The 24,142-nt window shown below is 35.5% G+C and overlaps 1 protein-coding gene across 4 annotated transcripts in view; it reads left to right on the top strand.

Annotated features, from left to right (window-relative positions):
• Nucleotides 1-24,142, top strand: part of pard3bb (par-3 family cell polarity regulator beta b) — a 702,275-nt gene that overhangs the window by 27,689 nt on the left and 650,444 nt on the right. For all 4 annotated transcript variants that reach the window (XR_015499247.1, XR_015499248.1, XM_087267580.1 and 1 more), the window contains exon 3: nucleotides 1,398-1,499. Coding sequence is in view for 2 of the 4 variants with exons in the window: in XM_087267580.1 (XP_087123706.1) it covers nucleotides 1,398-1,499 (102 nt within the window). In the remaining 2 variants the exon portion in view is untranslated. The remainder of the gene's footprint in view (nucleotides 1-1,397; nucleotides 1,500-24,142) is intronic.

Raw genomic sequence — 24,142 nt, 5'->3', positions numbered from 1 at the left:
TCATTTTTAGGATGTCTATTAGCTAGTGTTCCCTAAAACAGTGACAAAATTTACATTTAGAAGATAAAAGACTAAGCTTATTGTTTATCACTTCCACCCAAATGGATTATTCACGTCACCTCACAGTACAGTTTCTCATATCATAATAACCAATCAAATACTCTCTAGTATCTGACAGGCCCTGCCCCCTTTAAGACGCTTCTCATTTACTTTTCATTTAATAAATTACATTAATCAAAGAACTGTGAATAAGCTGTGATTAAAACAAAACACTATTGGCAGTTTTTTTTAAAGGGCAAGAGCTAGTCTGTCACCCTATCATAATGCTTTGGTTGAGATTGCATCAAATATCAAATACAAATGCATATTTCAAAGGAATTTACAGTGAAAAAGACTTCGTTTATCAAACACATTTTATTTCCGGTCAGTTCTATTATTTTATGGGTTTTTCATCTTTTCCTCAAAATAATTGTATAAAAATTGTATATTTAACTAGGTCATGTACAGTATGTGTTCATGCTTGTGGGTATGTACCGAAAGAAGGTCAAAATCAGTTTTCTTTGTCTGTAGTGCTGAAAGACTAGGCTTTTAAAATGAACATTGTCTAAATATGAGTCACACACACAATCTCAGTTTGTCTTTTGCAAGCTGACAGTTCTGTGGTCCTACAGCCAGAATAAACAGGGTATGCCCATATCAAAGTCATGTTTCAATGAAGTCATCTTTCAATCAGTGAAGTTTTGCAAATACTCCAAGCCAAAGCAAACACAGTATAAGCATACCCTACCTCCCACTTGTATTTCCTCTACTTTTCTGCATGTCGGTGTTCAAAGTAAATCAACTCCATGTTCTGGATTCAGATCTAATGACATAAGATTAGGCAAAAGATGGAATTAAGCTAATTGTTGTGCAGATGTCTTGACATTATACCTCACTACTTGGCATAAGCTGAAGTTTGACATTTAAGTACATATCTGTTACATCACAACAGTATGTGAAACTAAGTTGGTGCTGACAAGTTCACAAAACTTTATTGTCTTTTGTTTGTTTGATTATTTGTGCGTATTGATGTGTTCTGTCTGTGATTTGTCAGCATTGATCAGAAAAAGTCCATGTGCTCTATGGCAGAGCCTCTTGGCACTCCTCATGTAGGAGAGTTCTGTTGATGAGTTGTCTGGCAATGATACTGAAAGTAATGAAAAAAATGTTCAGTGCTGCTTGCATATCCTAGTATTCTGATACAAAGAGCTCTGATATTAGCATACACACTGCATATTGTTAGCCCTGATTTTTTGGTTACAGTTTAGACACCACTGTGGGGACTCTGAGTAACTGATATCACTGTGGTCAATATGTGTTGTGTTGCTGATAACTTACATCTGATGCTTTGTTTATAGGAGGGTGATTTTCTGGTACGAACCCACCATGTTGAGTACTGTGATGGGGGAATTCTGGACCCTGATGATGTGCTAACAGACCTGGTAGAGGACAAGGACAAGGTAAGGCCAAGTGAAATAGTTAGGTGTTAATACTTGGAATATTAATCCACAAGGTGATGTGTTTATTGTGTTATATGTGGATTCATTGTTGAAGGCGAATTGCTTTGCAAACGGCCTTTAGCGAGCAACTCTAATCATGGCCCTTTAAACACAAAAAATGATTGTAAACAATTGGTCATTGCTGTTTACTTGGTTGGAATGTGATTTGCATGCTCAGCGGGTCTAACATTATTCCTACTTCAGTGTTTAATTTGGAATTCAGGGAGTTCTTCCTGTACCCATCAGGATTATGAAATTATGTTTGGTCTACAAAGTAGTCTAGTCTACAAGTTTTTAGTTTTTTTTTTTCTAAGAAATTAGTTCTGTGTCCACTTAATAAATTTGTAATTTGCATTAGCTTTTAAGGAGTGATGTAACGGATCACAAATCTCACGGTTAGGATCGTTTTTTATTCACGGATTGGACCATTTCAGCCAAAAAAAGGAGTATACTGTTTTTGTTTTATTACAAAAACAGTACTGCAAGAAACTTTTGGTTTTAACAATGAGAACTTGAAATGAAGAATTAAATCATTCCAAATAAATGAAGAAATAATCAGCTGATAAAGAATAAATTGTAAGATATTCAGTACTGTGAACATTTCACCGTTACTACTACTGTTGCTGATAGCATGTTTAGTTTTAGTCTCATTTTCAATAAATTGTTGAGTTATTCACGAATAAAACTTCATGGTTCATTGCTAGATTAATATTTTTGAAGAAATATTCACTGCCATAATTTTGATGGTTGATTGTTGCCACCTATTGGTTGAATAATGTAATTGTTGCCTACAACTTTCATTTTTGAGCTACAAGTTAAATGCATATGAAGGTGATTTGGAATATACAGTGGTTTTATCTAAACTATAAACTGTTATTCCAGTACTTCTGTGTTATTTGACTGTTTGTTACGTCATAACTTACTCAAGATAAAGACTGAATCTCTTTCTTGATTTTTGCATTTTTCAAATACAGATTTGAATGCAGCGAATCGAAGGATTAATAAACATGCAAATCATCATCATTTATAATTTATGTGGCACGGGTGTTGTGATCGCAATCTTTTAAAGATTAATTATGCATCTTACACTGAATGCATTGATGCAAGCTAAACAAGTAGTGACAGAAAACACCTTTAATAACCTAAGAAACCCACCACATCCCGAATAACCTACCACAACTTTATCTGTCATCATTATATTTTACAGAAAAGCCTAAATGCTTTCATACATGTTATATGAATGACGTGAGAGGCAATCTCTCTGCGGTCATTACAAATTTAGGATTAATCTACAAGTGTAAAAAAGTATTAATCTGTGAGTCACGTGTGTTCCAAACCATGAATTGTGATCCGTACACAAACCTACTTATAAGAGTCATTCTTTTGTGAATGCAGTTACAGAGGTCATAGTGTATTTACATTTTACCCTGTTGTGTCCAACCTTTTACTACAGACTGGAAGTTTTCATATAATGCAACACATGCTTTTTTATTTCTTATCCTAATTCATGATGAAATTTACCAGGAGTTTGTTTGTTTTTATTTAAAAAATTGTTCAGTGGTAGAAAAATCTGAGGCAGTAGCTATGCATTGACTTTTCATGGTATTTGATGCATAATAATGGTACAATCCAACCCATTTGCGGTTAATGTCAGTCATTCCAGAACAACAAAATGGCATATAACATCAGAACACATTTACTCTCACAGACGTTGTGAGAAAATGTGAGAATTTATGGAGAATGTAATAAGGTTAGTTTGCAGTGCAATATGTGGCAAATATATGTGCTGTGAAAAGAGAAAATGTTAAAATACATTACTGAAAGTGAAGTGCTTTGCTGCCTTTTTATAGACGTTATGATGAGAAACATGTAACCATAATATTTTTATTACCTTTTTATTACCTAATGGCCATGACGGTCTTTCTTTGTTTATAATGAAAGTGCAGGATATGCTTCACCGGTTCATATGGAAAGCACATCGTTGACATTTGCTTGAGAGGAGGCCATTTGGACCCTCTCTGAGGAAAGAGTGGTCTCTCCAATGAGCCCTTGGGTATTCTGTTTGTCCTTTCTCTGTATGGAGGTTATTATATTGAGCTGTGTGGCCGCTCCTAACTCAATAACACAAAAGGGCATTTGCCTCCTAATTGAATTCTCTCAGACATCAGATGCACAGCTTTTGATTTCTGCACACTAATTAATAGAAGTGAAGGCACAAAGCATTATGGGTGGCATGATCTCTCTCCCTCTCTATCTCTTGGAGCAAGATGATTTCTGGGATATCACTTTATAATCAAAGTGTGGAAGTGTTTTATAGGCTTTAGCCACAGGGAATGCAGTCCGTTTCTGAGGAATAATTTGCATATGAAAGATGAAAAATGGTCATGATTTAAAGATTATGAGTGGGACTATTAGCGTAGAGATGATAGCGCCCAGCATTTCAACTTTCAGACTCCTCATAATTGGTCCTAACATATGCTATTTTTGTGCCATGTTGTAATTGCAGTGGACTCTGTGCATAATTTATTCCAAGTTATGATAAAAATAAAATAATGCACGTAATTTTTTCTGCTGAACATGCATAAACCATGTTAAATTGCATTCTAAGCATTTCTCATATAAAACTCTTTAAAGTATGCTTAATATAGAATGCATGTATTGTTTTCTGTCATGTATAAAGTATGCATCATTAACAAGGTGTTGTATACATTGAATTTGATATTTTATTACAAGTTTTATTAAATTAACTACTACAGCAATTCTATACAGAGTAAAAAAGTTCAGAAAATTGTTATTTATTCACACCTTGTTAAAAAAAATGAGGTGAACTAAATATTTATGGCTTAAAACAAATGTAAACTTCATGGGTCTATATTGCAGGTCTCTGGATTTGTTGCCATCCAGGTGACTGAAAATCGTCCATAAGGCCCAAGCAGCAGCCTTTCAGTTAGGGCTGCACAATATATTGCTTCAGCATCGATATTGCAATGTGCACATCCGCAATAATATAAAAATATGCAATGAATCTCAATTATAGTTGACCAGGAGCTACAGAACACTAGTTGAACCAAAATAGAGTGAAGGTTTATCATTTGCTCATTATTTAAGGCCTGTGAATGAGCATTTCAAGAGAGTTTAGAACATTTGCAAAAAAAAAAAGATTTATATGATTTTTTTTAATCACAATAATTTATTTGTTATATGTAATTTTATTAAGAACATAATGCACTCAGGAATGTCAATGCCTACATTTCATAAAGGGCATTTACTGATACAGACTTGTACTTGTATTAAATAGTATGCAATAGTATTTGGAAGTGATTAACATTTTCCTCCTGTAGAAAAATGGTATAATAATAATGCCTAATGTGGCTGAATGCATTTAAACAGTTTTTTTTTAAATGTCCAAACTCAGTAAACACATTATTGAAAAAGCACATGTGGTCAGAATACACACAAGTCACATTGAACGAAATGTTAGGTGTTTACCGAAATAAAAAAACAATCTAAGGAAAATGCAACCAGGCATCTCTTGTTACACCCGTGCCCTGCCCTGGTTTTGGTTATCCTGTAGTGATGTGCATCTTTGGAATTTTCTGCTGGAGATACTGTTGTTCTGAAAAATAAATAAATAAAATAATATTATAAATGAGCGATTCCAGCGTTATTGATGTGACATTTGCAGTAAAAACTCAAAACATAATTTCACACAGAAAGTATATGTTGACATTATATCGAAACTTTTGTTTATATTTTCCAAAACAGCTCAACACAGAGTTCTGGGAGCAGAAAAATATCAATATGTAAACATGTTATACATATACATATATATATTTTAAATTAGGAAAATAAACATGCGTTATGGATGTGACAAAAAAGTTTGCGAATTTACAGTCGACAACAGATTATTTAGAAATTCTGACAGTTAAACTGCACTACTTAAAAGACACAATGCTCATCAAACAGTTTGAGTCGGCTCACTATAGAATTAAAATGATTGATTTTATTTTATTTGACATGTTTGCATTTATGAAGAAAAAGTGTCGTTATGGATGTGACACATTTCCGTTATGGATGTGACAGCTGTGAAATTGCCACTTGTGTGATTTTGGCAAATTAAATATAATAGTTTGAAATACTGACAGATACATTTACGAGTATTTTTAAAGTACTGTAAAAAACTTGCTAACACAAAAAATGTAGAAACGGTTTCTCTATTTTGGAGAAAACTAAATTATTTTTTATGGCAAGGTTGACATTTGCATGGAATTGCCCATATATATATATATATATATATATATATATATATATATATATATATATATATATATATATGTGTGTGTAAATAAAAAAAAAATTACACATACCTTAGGAACGGTATTACAAAAACGTTATTTTTTCAACCCACGGTATACCCATGTTTCCATGACTTCCCTATGATAAGAACCACATAAGGTACCAGGGCCAGTGTGAAAGATAACTAGGACAGTTGATGGATTTATTCCAGTGTATCATTCTGAAGTTTGAAATTCTTGCTACTATGTCATGAATGCTAGTTAAGAAAAAAGATACAATGCCCTTGGTTAATAATTTGTAATCTATATTAAATAAATACATGAATAAGAAACCTATTGTATGCATTTGTGCTATTGCTTGTGATTTGCTTGTTTGTTCTTTGTTAAAGACACATTATTTATGCATTGAAATCAAAATTAGATTTGAGAATTTCAGTGGAACTTACAATTTTGATATTGCACGAATCTTATTTACTACTTTACAAGATTACATGGGTCCAAACAAATATTCAAAAACAATAAGTTGATTGATTTGTTTGTGGCAGGGCCAGTAAAAATATCTGCAGTGCAAGTAGGGATGTCCTGATCAGCATCTACTGATCTACTAATACTGAAACGCGATCCGATGCTTCTGTCATTCATTCATTCATTTTCTTGTCGGCTTAGTCCCTTTATTAATCCAGGGTCGCCACAGCGGAATGAACCGCCAACTTATCCAGCAAGTTTTTTACGCAGCGGATGCCCTTCCAGCTGCAACCCATCTCTGGATCTGGACATCCCTAAATGCAAATAAAAAAATAAGAATACTTGCAAAACTGGATCATAAGTAAGTCTCCTTAGCATTAGTTTTAAGTTTAAATAGTTCATAATTAAAATGACAATTTAGTTTTATTGCCAAAAACTGCAAATGTTTATAAACAACTAATTCACAAAAGTTGATGAACATGCATTTAAAAGTTACAGTATACTGATTTTAATTTCAGAAACGTAAAAAAATAAACTGTGATTCGCAGTGATTCAGATGTTGATCCAAGAACTGCTCTGACTGATTCAGCCAAATAATCTATGATTCATTTGGTGTGATAAATAACCTGATTTTGAGGGATTAGTCTGAAAATGACTGCTGTTTGCTCTTCTGGTTTATTTTAGAGGGCATCCAGTGATGACATCAGAATAGAAGATGTTACCTTCACAGTACGTGAACTAAAAATGAAAATTGCCTTCTTTTCACACTGCAGGCTTGCAAATCAGGAAAAATAACCTGCAATGTCTTTTTCCTGCCATGCTGTGAATTACAGCAGAATAAAATAGCGGTAGGGGAAAACATTGTCAGTGGATTTTTAGTGAACCGTAATTTCTGTGAATATTCTGTGGCTTAATTGAGTTACTTTCATCTATACACACACATATATAAATCCACTTAAATAACAACAACAACAACAAAAAAAAAAAACCTGACTTCTTACTGTTTTTTGTATACTCAGTGGCACACAATTCCCTGTTGGTATTGTGGCTTTATTCTGTTAGAGCAGGTATTTACTCATAAATCCAGCCCGGGATGAAGAATGAGCGCTCACTGTAGTGATGTTACCATGGTGACAACTTCCCAAATGTCACAGCGTGCATTACTGTATCCTGGTGATCCAATAATTATTCGTAGCTTTTTGTAAGCCAGGAGTTGGATTTGTCTTTCTTTACAGTGCTGCGGCATTTGAGTCATTTTCAGAGCAGCACTTATGTGAAGTAATGACTTTAAAACGGGCATGTGCTGCTAAATGTGCTTTTAAAATCACCTTTTCAGAGCTGCCACATATGGTGTGGGCTAACGTTTGCAGAATGTGCCATTTGGGTTGTTGGGGTGTCTCTCTGTCAACAAAAACACACAAGCCGTATGCTGGTAATTACTGGGATACTCCCTGTGTAATGAGGCTAGCATACCACTCCACTGGTAACATGCGCATAACCTGAAGGCAGATTGGAAGATATGCTTACATTGGCTTGTAGTGCAGATTATGTAACTGTAAAGGCTGTTTACACAAATGGTGAGACACTATAGCAATAATGATAATTCCACAAATAAAGAAAATGGAATGATAAATTAATAAAATATTTGCAATCAGTTACTTTTTACTACTATTATACATACTATTGTTCTTTTTGAATGCTTTATAATTTAAAAAAGAATAGTCTACAATATTGTACATTGCTATGCATGCTACACTAAAAAAATATGTTTGCTGTTTCTAAGGATACACAGTCACCGATATTAATTTTTTTTGGCTAATATCGATAACTGATAACTCCTAAAAAGGGGGTTCACAATGTATTTTTAAGGCTTGGTTGTGTTTAAAAGATGCAAAGCAACTCATGCTTCTTTTGTAGAAAATCACAGTATGGTTTTCATACTGACCGAACACAGCTCACACCTGCTCTCTAAAATAAAATCGTCGAAAGTGTCGTTCACATATAATCAGAATAAGCATGTGTAAGTAAAATGAAACGTTCACTTATTTTTTTGCAAGTTTTTTGTTTGAGATGCAGAATGCACAAAAAGTGGATGTGGATGTTGTTTACAGCAGTTTGACTAATAAATATGAATTTGTGTCTAAATTGTTATGGGTGCCGAACAACATTTCCTGTTGTTTACATCCTTGTTTACATCCTCGCTACAACATACCATTTATGCTAGAAACTATGCATGTAGTTGATCAATTTTTAACAAAAAACTACTTAAAGGTTGTGGCTCACAACCCACAGCTTCAAGTTTTTAGCAGAACCCAGCGCTGAACTGAGAGATTCTGGAAGATCTCCTTTGTCAAATTCTCTGGAACATAATTAAAATTAAACTCTCAGCATTTTTTTGCGTTGTGTCTTTGGAAGCCCAAAAACAGAAACAGAAGAAGCTCTGTGGAAAAGCAGTGTTTGGACGTCATTTAAGCTTTGTCTGCTATAACATTACAGCAACTCTGGTCATGCCTCTTCGCTGAGTGGGTTGTGTGCGCTTGGTGAATATGCATAATTGGAAGCCCTTGTGATCTTACTAGCCCAGATGCATATATATTTTTTTGTAATCCCCAAACTTTGTTCGCTGTATGCTTTGAGTGTATTACATTCATAGATGTTGTTTATGTTTACACAGCTACATTATACATCAACTCAAGTTTGACATATGCCATCATAATAGACCAACCCTTTAAGATTTGGAGGCAGATAACCGATATACTATAGCCAATAAATATGCAATTTCAAAAGGTCATTATTTTGATACAGTAAACAGCAGATATTTAAAAAAAAAAAAACTTAATACAAGTTTGAACTGATCTTATGAACTTAATAGCCTACTCAAAACAAACAAATAAAAGCTAAATTTCAAAATTGTACGGTGATTATACAGAACTATATTCATGATTTCACTAAAATCAGCATGCAAAAAAATTAATTATCTCTTTACTTTTCTTCGCTTAGCAAATTAACATGCAACTTGACTGTTGCATAAAAATAATAGGTAAAATAACAAAATGGGACTTAGTTAACAAGTAAGTTAAATATATTTTAAATAAAATAAAAATGAAAGCACTAACAACTAACAACTGAAACAAGCTCAAATGTTCTTAAATAAAAGTGTTTCAGTAATGAACAAATGTAGAAATAAGTAATATCCAAAAAACGTTTTGAGAGGAAAGTGACTACTTATTTGTTTTGTTATAATCCACTTAAATGTCTAAACACTAACTTTATTCCTTCATGTTGTCTAACACAAACTAATTGTGTGGAACCCAGCATTTATATAAATTGCGCGCGCGCGCGCGCGTGTGTGTGTGTGTGTGTGTGTGTGTGTGTGTGTGTGTGTGTGTGTGTGTGAAGAGTGTAGAGGCTGTTAAACTACATTCTGTATTCCTCCGATACACTGTTTTAGTACTTAATCATCAGGCAGCTGATGTTTGAATTAATATTCTGCTCCAAGGACAAATTAAATCAGTTTTCACTGAATAGTAAAGACCTACTGGTTTAAAATGACATGAGGGTGAGTAAATTATAAAATTTTCATAATATCCCTTTTAGTAAAGTATAATAAGAATGCACTGTGATAATTTAGAAGGTAACAATTTTACCTAGATTACCTGAAAATCTAAATCGTTGTCATTTTGTCAAGCTCATGCTGATGCGAATCATTCCTTATTACAATGTTTTTTATTCTATTGAACACAAAAGGAGACATTTTCTGGAATGGTGATGATGTGTTTTTAATGGCATATGGTGGTCCGCGGCTTTCAAGTTTAAAAGGGATATAAAACACAGTGAAAACACAGTTGTCAGTACAGCAATATTCAAAGTTTTCTAAAGACTTAGAATTATGTGAAATTTAAAGAGGCCATGTATACAATTGAAGGCAAAATTATTATCCTTCCTGTGAAATTAATATTAGTTTTCAAATATTTCCCCAGTTATGTTGCAAGAAAATGTCACACTTTTTGGCTGAAATAAAAGCAGTTGTATTATTCATATTATAATAATGTTGGTACCACTTTAAAAAAAAAAAAAATGCATTGTGTGCAAGAAGGTGTATGATATGGACATACTGGCGCTTTCCTTAATGGCCCGTTTCCACTAAGTGGTACAGTACGGTAAAGGTCAGTATGTGTCACCAAGGGTACCAAATCCAAATACCAAATATGATCATTCACAAATCATACGAGAATCTTACAAAATAGATGCTTTATACACAGAAATACTTATAATTAAGTATAAATGTTTATTACTAACACTTCTATGAATATAATTGGATTATAACTGCAGATCATCAAGTGTGAAATAGCCTACTATAACGTCTGTGATTATTTATATATTTATCTATGTATGTGTGTTAGGCTTGGGCGGTATGCAAATTTTGATACTGTCAAACCGCCTCCATATTGTACCCCGGTATCCGGTATTACCAGTGTAATAAAAAAATAATGACTTAAGGCTCAGACAGCGTCACCAAACTGTTGGCTTGAGACTAAACCATTTAGAAACTGAATACAATCTATGCGACCTTAGGCTCGCGGTCAGAGAGATCTCTCTCTTTCTCTCTCTCTTACACAAACACACACATCTCTCCCGCAATTTATTCAGAAATTTACTCCCACACCATAAGAAATCTGGCCGGCTCCCGCGGTACTGCAGCGGGAATGCAGAGAGCTGTAATCGGGCCATAAAAATTAGGTCCCGAGTCTGACAGGTACATTTTGATTGACAGCTTTATAAAGCCCGAACCCGTTTACAGCCCGACATTATTCAAATGTGCTCATGCACACAGCTCTAATGCATTTTTTCAAGAATGACTCATTTATATGTTTTAACATCATTTATTCGTAACAAACGTAGACTATAGGCCACTTGGAAGTTGGAACAAATAAATAAAATAAGTCCTCTGTAACATCGTAACATCTCAGCACTCTAAATAGGCCTGGGTACATACACTTAGCCTTTAAATTGGCTAACACACCAATAAAAAAAAATCTTGTTTACCAAATCAAATTAAAATAAACTAAATGATGACGGGTATTTTGGCAATAACGAAATTAAGATAAAGGCTCTGCAAGATTTGTTTCTCCACTTCTCTTTACAATCTGGCATTAAGGCGGCGGTGAAGCTGAATTTAAAAAGAATAATGCCACCATTAGCCTGTATACTCTGTCTACATTATGATTATATGGTTTTATTAATATTTATTCATAATTTTAAAACCCTTTACTCACCAAGATTAGGTTACAAGTGTTTGTGGAGGAACATTATTAAATCCTCTGGCTTTAGCGTAGTCTTACACTCATGGTGCGTCCAGCAGAACTGAACACCCTTTCCTGCGGCTACAGGCCGAGATGGAGAGTTCTGATCTGGCTGATTTTGCAAGTTTTGGGTAGGATTGTTTGTTCATCTTCTACCAGTCAGGAACATCCATTTAATTTTCCATGTCAGCAGTTTCACTGTAGCGAGTGACCTCGTCTTTTTACCTGTCAGCTTGTGGTTTAGGGCTCTATCGTAATACGCAGTCAAAATTAGCTTTTTTTACTACTTTGTTATCATTTGTTTCATCTTTGCAGGGATGGATATTAATGCAGGGATTTGGATTTTTTCGGGTCTCGCCGGGTTTGTCAAAGATCTTCAGCTCTAATGCAGACCTCTCGTTCATATTAACCGCGTCTTCCTTCTGTTCAGTCGAACCGTAAATACTGCCAAACTGCAGGTCACTTTGGAGCGCGACTCGTCACGTCACCTCTCCCTCTCCCTCTCTCCCCCTCCCTCTCCCTCTCCCTCTCCCTCTCCCTCTCTCTCTCTCCTCCACACTGTCCCGTGATGACAACCACACATATTTTTTTGTAGGCATTAAATAAAGGATATTTAATATTTTATGACGTTATAACGGTATTGAAACTGACACTGTTGCTATTTTTAGATCCCGCAGTATACCATAATACCGTAATACTGCCCAAGCCTAGTGTGTGTATGTATGTGTGTGTGTATGTATATATATATATATATATGTATATATATATATATATATATATATATATATATATATATATATATATATATATATATATATATATATATATGTATATATATATATATATATATATATTTTTTTTTTTTGCAGGTTTAAAACAAGTTTTTTTATTCACATACAAAACCACAAATGTTCCTTTAAAATCTTATGACAATAGACAAACAGTCAAACAGGTTTATGAAGCAGTCAGTTATTTTAGTCTGACTGGTGTGAAGATGTGCTCACGTTTTATTGCTGAAGCTGTAAAGTCGCAAAGTTTGAAGACTTCCTATTGGCTTGTCTCCTGCAACATTCCTCAGCACGCGCGCGCACACACGCTCGCATGGTCACAGATGCCTGCACGTGTTAATGATATGCTCACAGCTCTTATTCACATTCAACTGGAGGCAAAAAATGGTACATTAGTCAACACCCTCATCAATATATGAACAGAGAAAGATGTTAGAATATTCATCTGAATCTGTTCTACCGGCTTGTTTAGAGTCAGCCATGCCTTGTGGTTATTATGAGCCAAGCTTGCTCCTTTCTGCCCTCTAGAGGTCATTTGTAGTACATTTTTTAGGTCATTTAAACCATTCACCATCAGCCACCTGTGAAAAAATGCAAGAATAAGAAAAAACAAACAAACACTCCTTTATAGATTTTCTTTATCTACACAGTATTTACAGTTTTTCCATTTCTCATGGTATTTCAAAAACAGCCCCAAAACTGTATCTTAAAGGTTATGCTGTAATGGGAGAGTGGGGAAAATGGAGTAATGTGTGTGTGAATAATATTGATGTGTGCGCAGGAGGTTAATTAAAAGCTCCAGTCATTCATCACGGACCGAGGGCAGGCAGACGGACTGACCAGCCTCAAATCAATCACACGCTTTCAGCTCGCTGTACTGCTGATACGCACACTCTCATAGCTCACTGTGTCTTAACAGCATTTGCTAGACTTTATTTCTTGTCTTTTTAATTTCTTTTTTTTTTTTTTCTTTCTTGAACTGAAAGCGTGTCTCACATTGTCTGAGCGTGTTAGGGTGCGTCTCGGTCTAGTCTCGCCTGAAACCTAAATAATGTTCCTCACACAGAGTTGAGTGTTGCCGCTTTAAGAGGCTTGTCGTTTGTGTCTCCTGTAAGTCGCACTGTATTCCAAATGTTGCCCTATGGTGTTCACAACTGCTGATTCCCCAGCTTTACTGAGACTATTGTGGGTTTAAACTGCTCACAGTGATGGTGATTTCACTCTTGGGTTTTGTGGTTTGTTTTTTGTACAAAGAATGGGTATATTTATGTACTGTGCACATCATAAATGAGTAAACCCCTCACAGATCTCTTTGTTAAATTAAAATCTTCAATATGATGCTTTTCAATAATATTAATTAATTAATTAATTAATTCATTCATTCATTCTATTTCGGAGATCGCCACAGCGGAATGAACCACCAACTTATCCAGCATATGTTTTACACAGCAGATGCCCTTCTGGATGCAACCCAGTACTCAAAAACACATTTACACACTCAATCAAAAACACACACTCATACATTACGGACAATTTAGTTTATTTAATTCTCCTATACCGCATGGACTGTGGGGTAAACCGGAGCACCCGTAGGAAACCCTCGCGAACACTGCAACCTTATTAATAATATATTTGTGCATATACATTAGATTAGTCAAAACTAATCTACCAAAAAATCCCAGTTAAAAATTTAGTACACCCAAATTAATATGTTGTAATAATCAATAGAATTTTAATAAACAACAATAATAAAGAGGGACATTAAAAATAAGAAATTCCTTTGAAAGTTGTATGTTGTTGAAAGTTGTATGCTTGTTATTGTTTTTGTAGTAACTATTATAAAATAATAAAATTACAAAATTAAAATGTAAGCTAATATAACATTTAAATTATATATAAATTCTAAAATTATTAAATTTTATTAATAATAACAATTATGTTATTATTAATGTTCAGTGACCAAACACCTGTTTTAATGAATATAACTTTAATAAAACTGCTTTGTGTAAATAAATAAAAAATTATTGGCTATATTTACTTACAGTAGAAAATGATAAAAAAAAATATTCATTTTTAAAGGGGGTGTACTTATTTATGCTGAGCACTGTAGTTTGAAGTCTGACGTTTGAGGAAATTTATAGAGTCACTAACTTTCAGTTCTTTCAGAGATAAAAAAAAAAAAAAAACAACAACAACATTTTTACTGAACTATACGTTATATGGTGTGAAGGCAAACATTTCTAAAAGCAACTCAATAATATACAAATACACTATTAAAATTGCTGGGTTTCACACAATTGCTTCATTTTGTCCTAACACAAATCCTTTAAGTTAACTTTATGGTTTTTATAAATTAAGGTGGATTGAGCATAAAACAAATAAGTTGTTCTCCAAAAAAGTTATGAATTTTGTTTTAACTATAGTCTGAACAAGCAGCAAAATTATTTTTTTAAGTGTAGCATGAGTGATTTATCTTCTTCATTGGACACAAAATATGAATAACATTACTTTATTAACAACATTTTTTTTTCTCTGTGACTTGTAGGACATTCTCTACAAATACAGTATGAGTCAGACTTTGCTGTCATTTTTTCAAAACTGCTGGGAAATTGTGTCTTGCTGACTACCATGACTAGGAAGGTTGTGAATATGTGTCAGTCTCTTGATTAGGTCTGTTGCATCAAAAACCCTTAGACCTGAATTGGTTTATTTTTAAAAGTTGTGATTCATTGAATACTGATCACTTTTTCATTAAAGAATGCATTTACATTTAATGCTTTTTTTTTCGCTAAACAACAGCAAACATGGTAATATTTAACAATTAAGTCTTTTATGATTGTGAACATGCACTATATATGTTATTGTGGACACTTCAAAAAAATATTGTGAAAAATAAATTATTATTGAAACTTAATTGTCTTTTAAGAATTCAGGATTTCAGATTTTTGTATTGGACGTCCAGCACCAAATGCATGAAGACTTAATAGGGTGTTTATTTTCAAACATTAACATTTTGAAATGTTTTTTTGGCCTACAACATGCAGTAAGACTATTTACTGCTCTGACTATTTATAGGTCTATTGTTTGTTAAAACTATACAATTAAGTTACATTTTAAAACATTAAACAATTAACCCAAACTAATCTACAAAAGCATTTAATAAGCTTAGGTGATTATTTATTAGTTAATGCCTAATAATGCATACAAGAAATTTAAACTTTTTAATGTAATAAAGTTAATAAAAAACAAAATTCTTTAAAAAAAATAAATACCATGATAAGCCTAAGCGCTACATCTAATAAGTAGTCCAAGTAGTAAGTATAGTTAAATAATAATGATTAATTATTTATTAAAATTATCATAAAATATTTTCTAACTGACACATTATGTTTTATAATAAACACAAAGTAATAGCAACAATAGACAATTTTTACTAAATACATGCAATTAAGTTTGGTATAATAATATTAACAACAACAACAACAACAATAATAATAATAATAATAATAATAATAATAATAATAATAATAATAATAATAATAATAATAATAATTTATTAACAATAATTATAATTTACTAGCAACTTGTTTTTAAAAGTGCTTGTATTTTTTTTACTTTATTTATTTCTTTATTGTTATAATTATTATTATTATTATTATTACTAACAATTTGTTTTTTAAAATGCCAGTAAAACTAATTTTATAACTATTATTATTATTATTATTATTATTATTATTATTATTATTATTATTACTATTATTACTAGTAAAATAAAGAACAGCATTATCAATCTTTTCTTCGTTTTATTCTTGGTGGCAGCGAACACTGTTTTATCCTTAAATGACTGCACTGTCTTTGCCCGATATTTGTTGCAATCCTTGGTGCGTGTCTGTCTAGATCATTTTTATATGGCATGTCATGAACAAAAGACTTCAGGAGTGTGCCTAACTTGGTTTGCATGTATCTGGCCGGAGGCGGCAGCACATATACAGTGTATGTGCTCGTACGAGTGGGTAGCCATGGCAATAGTATGCCGGGTAAAATCTCCGACATTTGGAGGGATTAGAACGTCTGTGTGCTTCATCTGGAGTAATTAAACACTCCATAGTAGCACAAATCAGCCCTCTTCAGGCAAGCAAGATTGCGTGTGCGTAAAAGATAACGCGCGTGCGATGAGAGCCTGGTTTCGTCACTCACTTCCTTCTCTTTGTCAAGTGGAGATGGGGATTGTTCCTTTAAACTGATTACAGCGAGGCCTCCTTAAAATTTCACTTAATGCTAATTAAATAGGTTAATCAAGATTAATTAACAGCCATTCTTGCTTCTCAGCAGTGCTGCTGTCTGCTCGCTACAGAAGTCGAGACGTGAAAAGCTGTGTGATTTGATTACCACACTCCCCCTCATCCAATCGCCATTAACCCCCAGCAGGCTCACTGCCCCATTGGTTGGGCGCTCGCACAAGCTGATGAATATTCAGCAGGAGCTGATGGATGGAAATAATGGTTTTGGAGCTGGCAGGGGCGACGGCATCTGAAACCCCAGGCCCAGCAGGAACTAACACTGCACAGCCGGCTTGGACCAGAAAGGCCATCTTGACTTGTCCAGTCAATTTGCTAGTGATCTTCCTCCCACAGGCCTCTGTCATATTCGCTCCAGCTGAAATGTAAAGATTCCTAAAAAGCAATCGGCTGTGAAGCATCGAGGGTGAAAAGCGCTGTTGAAGAGTTCCTGATCCCCCTCCTCGTGTGGTCCGTAGGTTTTAATTTATGGTCGTTTAGAGCTGTTGTGGATGGGTATTGACTCTGCTCTGAGTGCTCTTTTCCTCCATGATGTTGTTATTGTTCTGAGGCTTTAATTTATCATCAGCTCAAGCGAAACAGACATGAGCGATTTGGGAGGGATTGGCGAGCGTGACTTTACTTTGGGCTTGAACTCTGATAATGGAAGTAGGTATGATATGGTCACGGTCGAGCGGGTAGGGGAATAGAGGAGACCCCCCTCCTGTTGTTCCTCCCGCTTTCTTTCTGGGGTCGAGACTTGAGGAAATGGAGCTGTCTTAAATGAAGTGTTGTGTCAATAATAGTGTGTTATGAAATCCTTTTTGCGATTGGTGACAGAAGTCAAGTTGTAATGATGTGCGTAAATGTGTGGAATGACGCATCGATGAAAACCAGATGAACATCGTAACTGGATTGCTGGAGTCTGGGCCTCGCAGTTAACGTATGTTCCTCTGTGGATAAATCCTTATTTGAAGGTTATTTTACCTTCTGTGGGGGTTCTATGTGGAGCTTTTACATTAAAATGACTGGAATGGGTTGTGGTGGGGGAAATACTGTTTGATATGTTACAAATTGTAACATGTTTAATTGTAACATGTATGGTGGAAATAATATATAATGTGAGGATTTGGTTCTACTCATTAGCTGTTTTGTTTGTTGTTTCATTCCATACTTCTCCAGTATGATTAAGAATTATGAGGACAAAACCAATTAAATAAATGAAACCTGTCTGTGGAGGAATCAAAAAGATTAATAATGTGCATGTAAGAAATGCATTGTGCTGGCTTCAATGGAATGTAAACAGATGGGAAATACTGCATCTGCACATTAGTCCTTGCAGTTTACTGTTTATGTTGGTCAAGTTGCAAAACAACAAAGAAAAGAAAACCACTTAACACACAGATAAAGACCGACCGACACACACACACACACACACACACACACACACACACACACACACACACACACACACACACACACACACACACACACACATTCTTTTTGCACGCAAATGTGACAGGATACAGGTTAATACTGCTGTATGGATATCTGTTATGTTATTGTACAAAATAAACCTGATTTAACGTCCACAAACCAGGATTGAAGCATCTTCCTTTATAATTGTTCTGACACGCGACTGTGCTGATGAAGTAAAGCTGAAGTAAATTGCTGTAATTCATTACACGTGCACTGTTTTTAAACATTTTAGACATGTGAAACTTACTCTTGATCACATTTGATGATGATTGATGATCCTAGCGAACTGAACAGACCTTTACTACCTGGTTGCTTTGCGCACATGTGGTCTTGTTGGTATGATTATACAAGTGACAACCGGAACATGTTACTATGCAAAGCTGTCAATCAGTTTGGTGGGTGGGGGGACAGCACTCCTACGTCAAATTGTGGTCGGTCTGAAAACCGCTCTAATCGGTCCACCGTTTTATGTTGTTAAAATTTAATAGAAAAAAAAAAACTGGTTGTGTTTATTTCAACCCATTATGATGGTCTATACACTGTATCTACACATATGTCTGTCCAAACAGCTTGAAAAGTAGATTTTTCACCATAGGTGCCTTTTAATAGTTCCATTTTCACTGTCGGGCCAGTGTGAGCTGGAGCTTTTATCGGACCGGGCCCTGCCAATAGCGCAAGAGCATGAGTAGTGAGGCCGAAATCATGTTTCTTTTCTACTGTCAAGCTAGTAGCTCGAAGCGCATCTCTCCTGCCCCAGAATGTCCCCCAAAGCAAATGTCACACAACCCGCCCAGTTCAGCTGGAATCAGGCAGATAAAGCACACCATCGCATTATCCAACCCGGGCTCATTGTGGAAACGTAGCCCCGCGAACGTTTCTGCGGACCGCGGTTTACGTCCCGGGAGGTACGTATTCGAGCGTTTTTTTGTTTTCGCGGATCCGCGAGAGGCCCTCCTCTTCCTCCTCCTCCTCCTCCTCCTCCTTCCCTAAACCCGAGCGACAGTTCGCAAAAGCCGTCCATAAAAAAAAAAATCAAAAGCCCTCGTCTTCGATTCCAACCGCGTTTTCGGATCACGCCGCGTTCTCGCCCTTATTTTTCGGATTCCGTTTTTCGTCTTACCTGATTTCCGTAACCGCTGTTCCCCGGACTGTTCCGTCGCCGGCTCCTCCTCCTCCGGGGCCTCCGCTCCGCCGACGAAACGCTGTGAGCTAAGCGGACAAACTGGTTGCATCGGGAAAGCCCTCCACTCGGAGGCGAGCCGTCGGCCGGCGCGCGAAGAGGAGGGGCGAAGCAGCGCCACACCGCCCCACAGCGTTCGCTCGAAAAAAAACTAAACGTGGCCTTACGTACCTCCGGCCACGTAAATCGCGGTCTTCAGAAACGTCCGCGGGGCTACGTTTCCAGAATGAGCTTGGGTTGGCATCATCATGAAAAGATTAAAATGAACACAACCGAAACAAACAAATGACACGTTACTGTGCAGCATTACATTATATGTACAGGCCTATGTATTTTCATTTATTTGTTTACTTGCCGACTGACTGTTGGCATCGCACATCGAGTGGTCTCACTACTAATGTAGGGATGACCCAGCGCACAACCCATAATATAAAGCTACAGAAATTTTCCGGTAATAACTCGGTATAAAATTTATTTTATAACATTCTCGTTTTGATAGACACTGTTAAACATTCTGCACAAATGCTCCGGAGAGACCTAAAACATATTGATATTTCCATAGGCTATGTGACAAGTAATCCCCCTTTATTTAAGAGAATAATTTAAGGGTATTGCATATTATTCAGTTATCTCAAGGAAACCTTTAGTGTTTCAGGACATTAGAGCAAGTAATAAAATATAGGCCATAGCCTAGATGCGCTCAGCAGCTATCCACTAATAAAGCTCTTCTTTTAAAATTTCATTTTTAAATTTTCCACGTCATATAAAAAACAAAAACATTTGTTTGAGGACATAAAACACTTTTTTTTTACGTGCAGTTTTTACCAATCCGTTTGTAAAGCAGTGCTGGGCAGGACTGGATGACAGAAAGGAAGGTAGTTTCTGATGTTTCGCTCACCCAAAAATGCTCTGCACAATTTGATTAATATCATCGTATCCAAATACTTTATAAATAATATTTCAAACCTTCTCCGGTTTTTAGAAAATATCTAAAATGTTTTTTTAGATGGGCCTTTGTAAAATTAAAGTTTAAAATGGCTTAAACGGTTTAATTCATTTGTATTGTATATACCTAAAATTGTTATAGCTTTTGTTTGTTTTATATTGGTTTATTTATTTAATGTGATTTCATTATATCCGAAATTTGTAAATCTTTTAATGATTTCAATATAGCTTAGGCAGTTTGATCTAGATATGACACTCATGTGTTGAGCCTACAAAAGTGGACACGTAATTTGTAACATTTGTCTTTTTGTTGTATTCATATTTTGTATTATCTCCAAAATAAACAAAGAAAGAAACCCAGCTGCTCGCAACATCAAGAGCTGTGAAGAGAGAGCGCTTTTTCCATTTTCTGCCGCTTTACCGGGGCTGGGTCGCAGGGGCAGAAGTCTTAGGAGAGATCCCCAGACTTCCCTCTCCCCAGACACTTCCTTCAGCTCCTTGTATCCGAGATCTTGTCATTTATGGCATGACCTAAAGCTCTTGCCCATAGGTGAGAGAAGGAACATAGATTGACCCGTAAATCGAAAGCTTTGCCTTTCTGCTTTTTGAAAATTTTTTGATTATTTCTTCGGTAAAAATAGTTTAATTATAATTATACTCCCAACTCAGCATTGCAGATGCTGCGATGCATGGTTGTGCGATTAATTGAAATTGAATTGCAGTAATGTATGCTCAAAATAATAGATTAACCGTTAACCGAAAGGGTGCGTTTGTAACCAATTAGTGTTATCGGTTAAACAATTATAAAAATATTATTGTATATATTTTTAGTTTGGCTGCATAAGGTCGAATGCACTTTTTGCGAAGGGGCATCTTTCGAATGGTTTACTAAAAGCCGCAAGTGTTTTGCACGCGGCTTAACCCAGAGCAGCAGTGTGTGTGTTGTTAAGACAACTACAGAAAACTTTGTAAAGAGCATGGTTTCCGCTACATTCATTCTTCCATGGCGAGGCGCCATACCAAAATGCATCCCTCCACAGCTACATTACAGCTTTCTATTCAAAACCTTTATTTGTTGTTTTTAATAGCGGGTTATAATTGCACCAAAATGTATTAAAAGGTGAGCGAATTACAACAGCGCAAGCTTTTCTGTATCCGTAGTAGTGATGTGCGCTATTTTTTAAACCCTTTGAGGTCATGTGCTGACAGACTGACTGACAGGTGCGTGATGCGTGAAGCCAGCAAACACGACGTAGCTTTAAGTTATAATGAACACAGTTTCCATAATCTTAATTTATTTATAGATAAAGGTCTGTGGTTCTGCATACAGTGACTTTATTTTGCTGGAGTTTATAGCCGTTTCACTTTACTTCAGGATGCATTAATGGTGCTCTAAATCTATTGGAGACATTCAGAAATATTCCTAGCAAATCTAATAAATGTTGTAGACATACTCATTACATAAACGCACTAAATTGCACTTCAGCAGCGTTTATTTGAGAGCGCACAAGAAGATCCGCACTTGACCAGCGTATATTTGAAGGGGTGTGCAAGAGGTTATGTTCACAAGCAGAGGAAATCAGCCCGCTTCATTTTTTCTTGTCAACATAAAAGGCGTTTTTGGAATGGATAAGCACGTTTGCTGTGATCAGCCCCTTGTTCAACTGCAACACATATTTGTTAACTCGCGGGACAGTAACGTGTAACCACACGTGTATAGAGACATATTTGCCAAAGAAGCAAAATGAAAGACAAATATTGTTGTTTAAAACAGACGAGTTGATACCAAACCAGCGCTAATGCTAAAGGCCTCCTGGATCTGCGTCATAAACACAAAAAATAGGCTTTAGCTTATAAAGCATGTATGTAAATTAATGCAATACCTTATTTAAACCACAAAACTGTTTACAAAAAGTCAACATATGCACGCGTTGTCATTGTTTTATAATTAGGCAGTGCGCGCACTTAAACCGCGAGTGAAAGAGGAAACCTTATAAAGACATAATCTTTAAAATAATGATTTCTACTAAAAATGTAAAAAGGTTTTTTGATATAATAATAATAGTGGGGCATTAAATAAATCCCTATTTTCCTTGGTGCGAGCAATTTGAGGAAGTCTGCTATTTTTATTTGACTGAAGAAAAAAAAGAACATATGATTGGAAAAAAAACTGCCGTTTTTTTAAAAAATGATCAGTCGTTTTGTAATCTAAATTTATAGTTTAAGTGAAAAATAATTTAGGGTATGCCTATTTATTTTATTCATTTTCTTTAGTTTATTCTGGTTTTCTATGCTGTTGGAAACACGGCATGTGCGTGAAGATGATCTGTTGTTATATTCTGTTATAAACATGTTTGCGTGTTAAAGTGAATCAGTATTTTAAATTGCAATATTTAATGTGTCAGACACAAACTAGACACGTTTAAAAAAAAATATATATATATATAAAATAATTTATTATATATTAATCTGACCAGTTAACGGTTAACATCTGATTAACAGCCGCGTTTGTCGGTTAGCAAAATGAACCAAAATGAGCATTCCTAATTGCAATCGCGATTTGAAATATTGCAATTAGCTTATCGCAAGAGGCTGCAATATGGAATATATACACTGTATGTGTTATTTAATTTCCCCAACCCAAAGCAAATGCGTCACTGCCATCTGTGTGTGACAGTCTTAAGCTGCCTTTCCACTGCACATGACTTGAACACGACTGTCGGAATACGCCCCCTTGTGGCAGCCGCACAGTATTTTCAGTGTTGTCGTGCACCGTGGGGGAGAAACTGATTCACACGGTGTCCGAAATAAAGTGCAAAAGCAAGAGCCTTTATTCTCTGTGCGTTTACATGTTTAATGAATAAATGAATACTAGAAACTCATAGACAGCTAAAATATTGGAGGGAATGTGGAGACAACATTAAAATATATATTTTTATTACTTTCTTACTTACATTTATGAACAGAAAAGTTTTTTTTTAATTTAGACTTTTTAGATAAAAAAAATAACCAAATAAACTCCCATTTCTCATCTCTCGCGCATAGATCTGCTTGGACAAAACTGGAATACATCATATCTGGTCGGCATGTCGCATTCGGTCTACTTGCAGGAGTTCAAATATTTCAACGGATCCTCAGCTCAATTCGGATCCAAATTTTCAGCACACGGAGATGATCGGAACTCCACGCAGCTCCCGGACTGCTCTCCATTGGAAATTAATGACTTCCAGTCTGTTGCTTGTCGTTTGTCGTGTGCAGTGAAAAGGTGGCTTTACTAGCCAATTGACACTTCGCTAAGCCACGCTCAAAAACCACCATCCACCAATCGTGGCTTAGCAACTGTAGCTACGCGCAGGGGCTCTGTCAAGCTTTTGAGCGAGTACATATGGATTTTGCAAATCTGGTACCCAGTCTCCTTAAAGTTTGGACGGGATGGTGGAATTTTTCTCCCTGAAACCTAAAACCCAAGAGGAGAAATGCCATCGTGGATCAAGCTGTGTGAGGGGCGTTAAAGGAGTGGAGTTAAGTTGGTTTTGTTTTGATATTCCTGACACATTCAGTGATAAACAGATGGCAATAACTCACACACCTCTTACCCTAAACAGATCTAAACTGTGTTTCCTACAAAAACACAAAGCTGGTTATGTTTCACAGCTGACTTATTCCTTTTTTTTCTGCTCGATATCATGAGTAATGCTCAGTTTAAGCCTTCGTCATAACTCTAGTAACATACTATTAGCGAATAGGTCATAATGACATGAGTTATTGATCCGGAAAATATGAATCTGTGAATCTGTTGCTAACTTTACTGAACTTCATGTTTCCATCTATTTCAAGCTATGAATATTTAAAATTTCAAATCAACAGAACAA

Source organism: Danio rerio, chromosome 9 (genome assembly GCF_052040795.2).
Source record: "Danio rerio strain M-AB ecotype USA chromosome 9, GRCz13ab, whole genome shotgun sequence".
Lineage (NCBI taxonomy): Eukaryota > Metazoa > Chordata > Actinopteri > Cypriniformes > Danionidae > Danio > Danio rerio.
The sequence above is the reverse complement of the archived record's forward strand: the minus strand, read 5'-3'. Positions and strand labels throughout refer to the sequence as shown.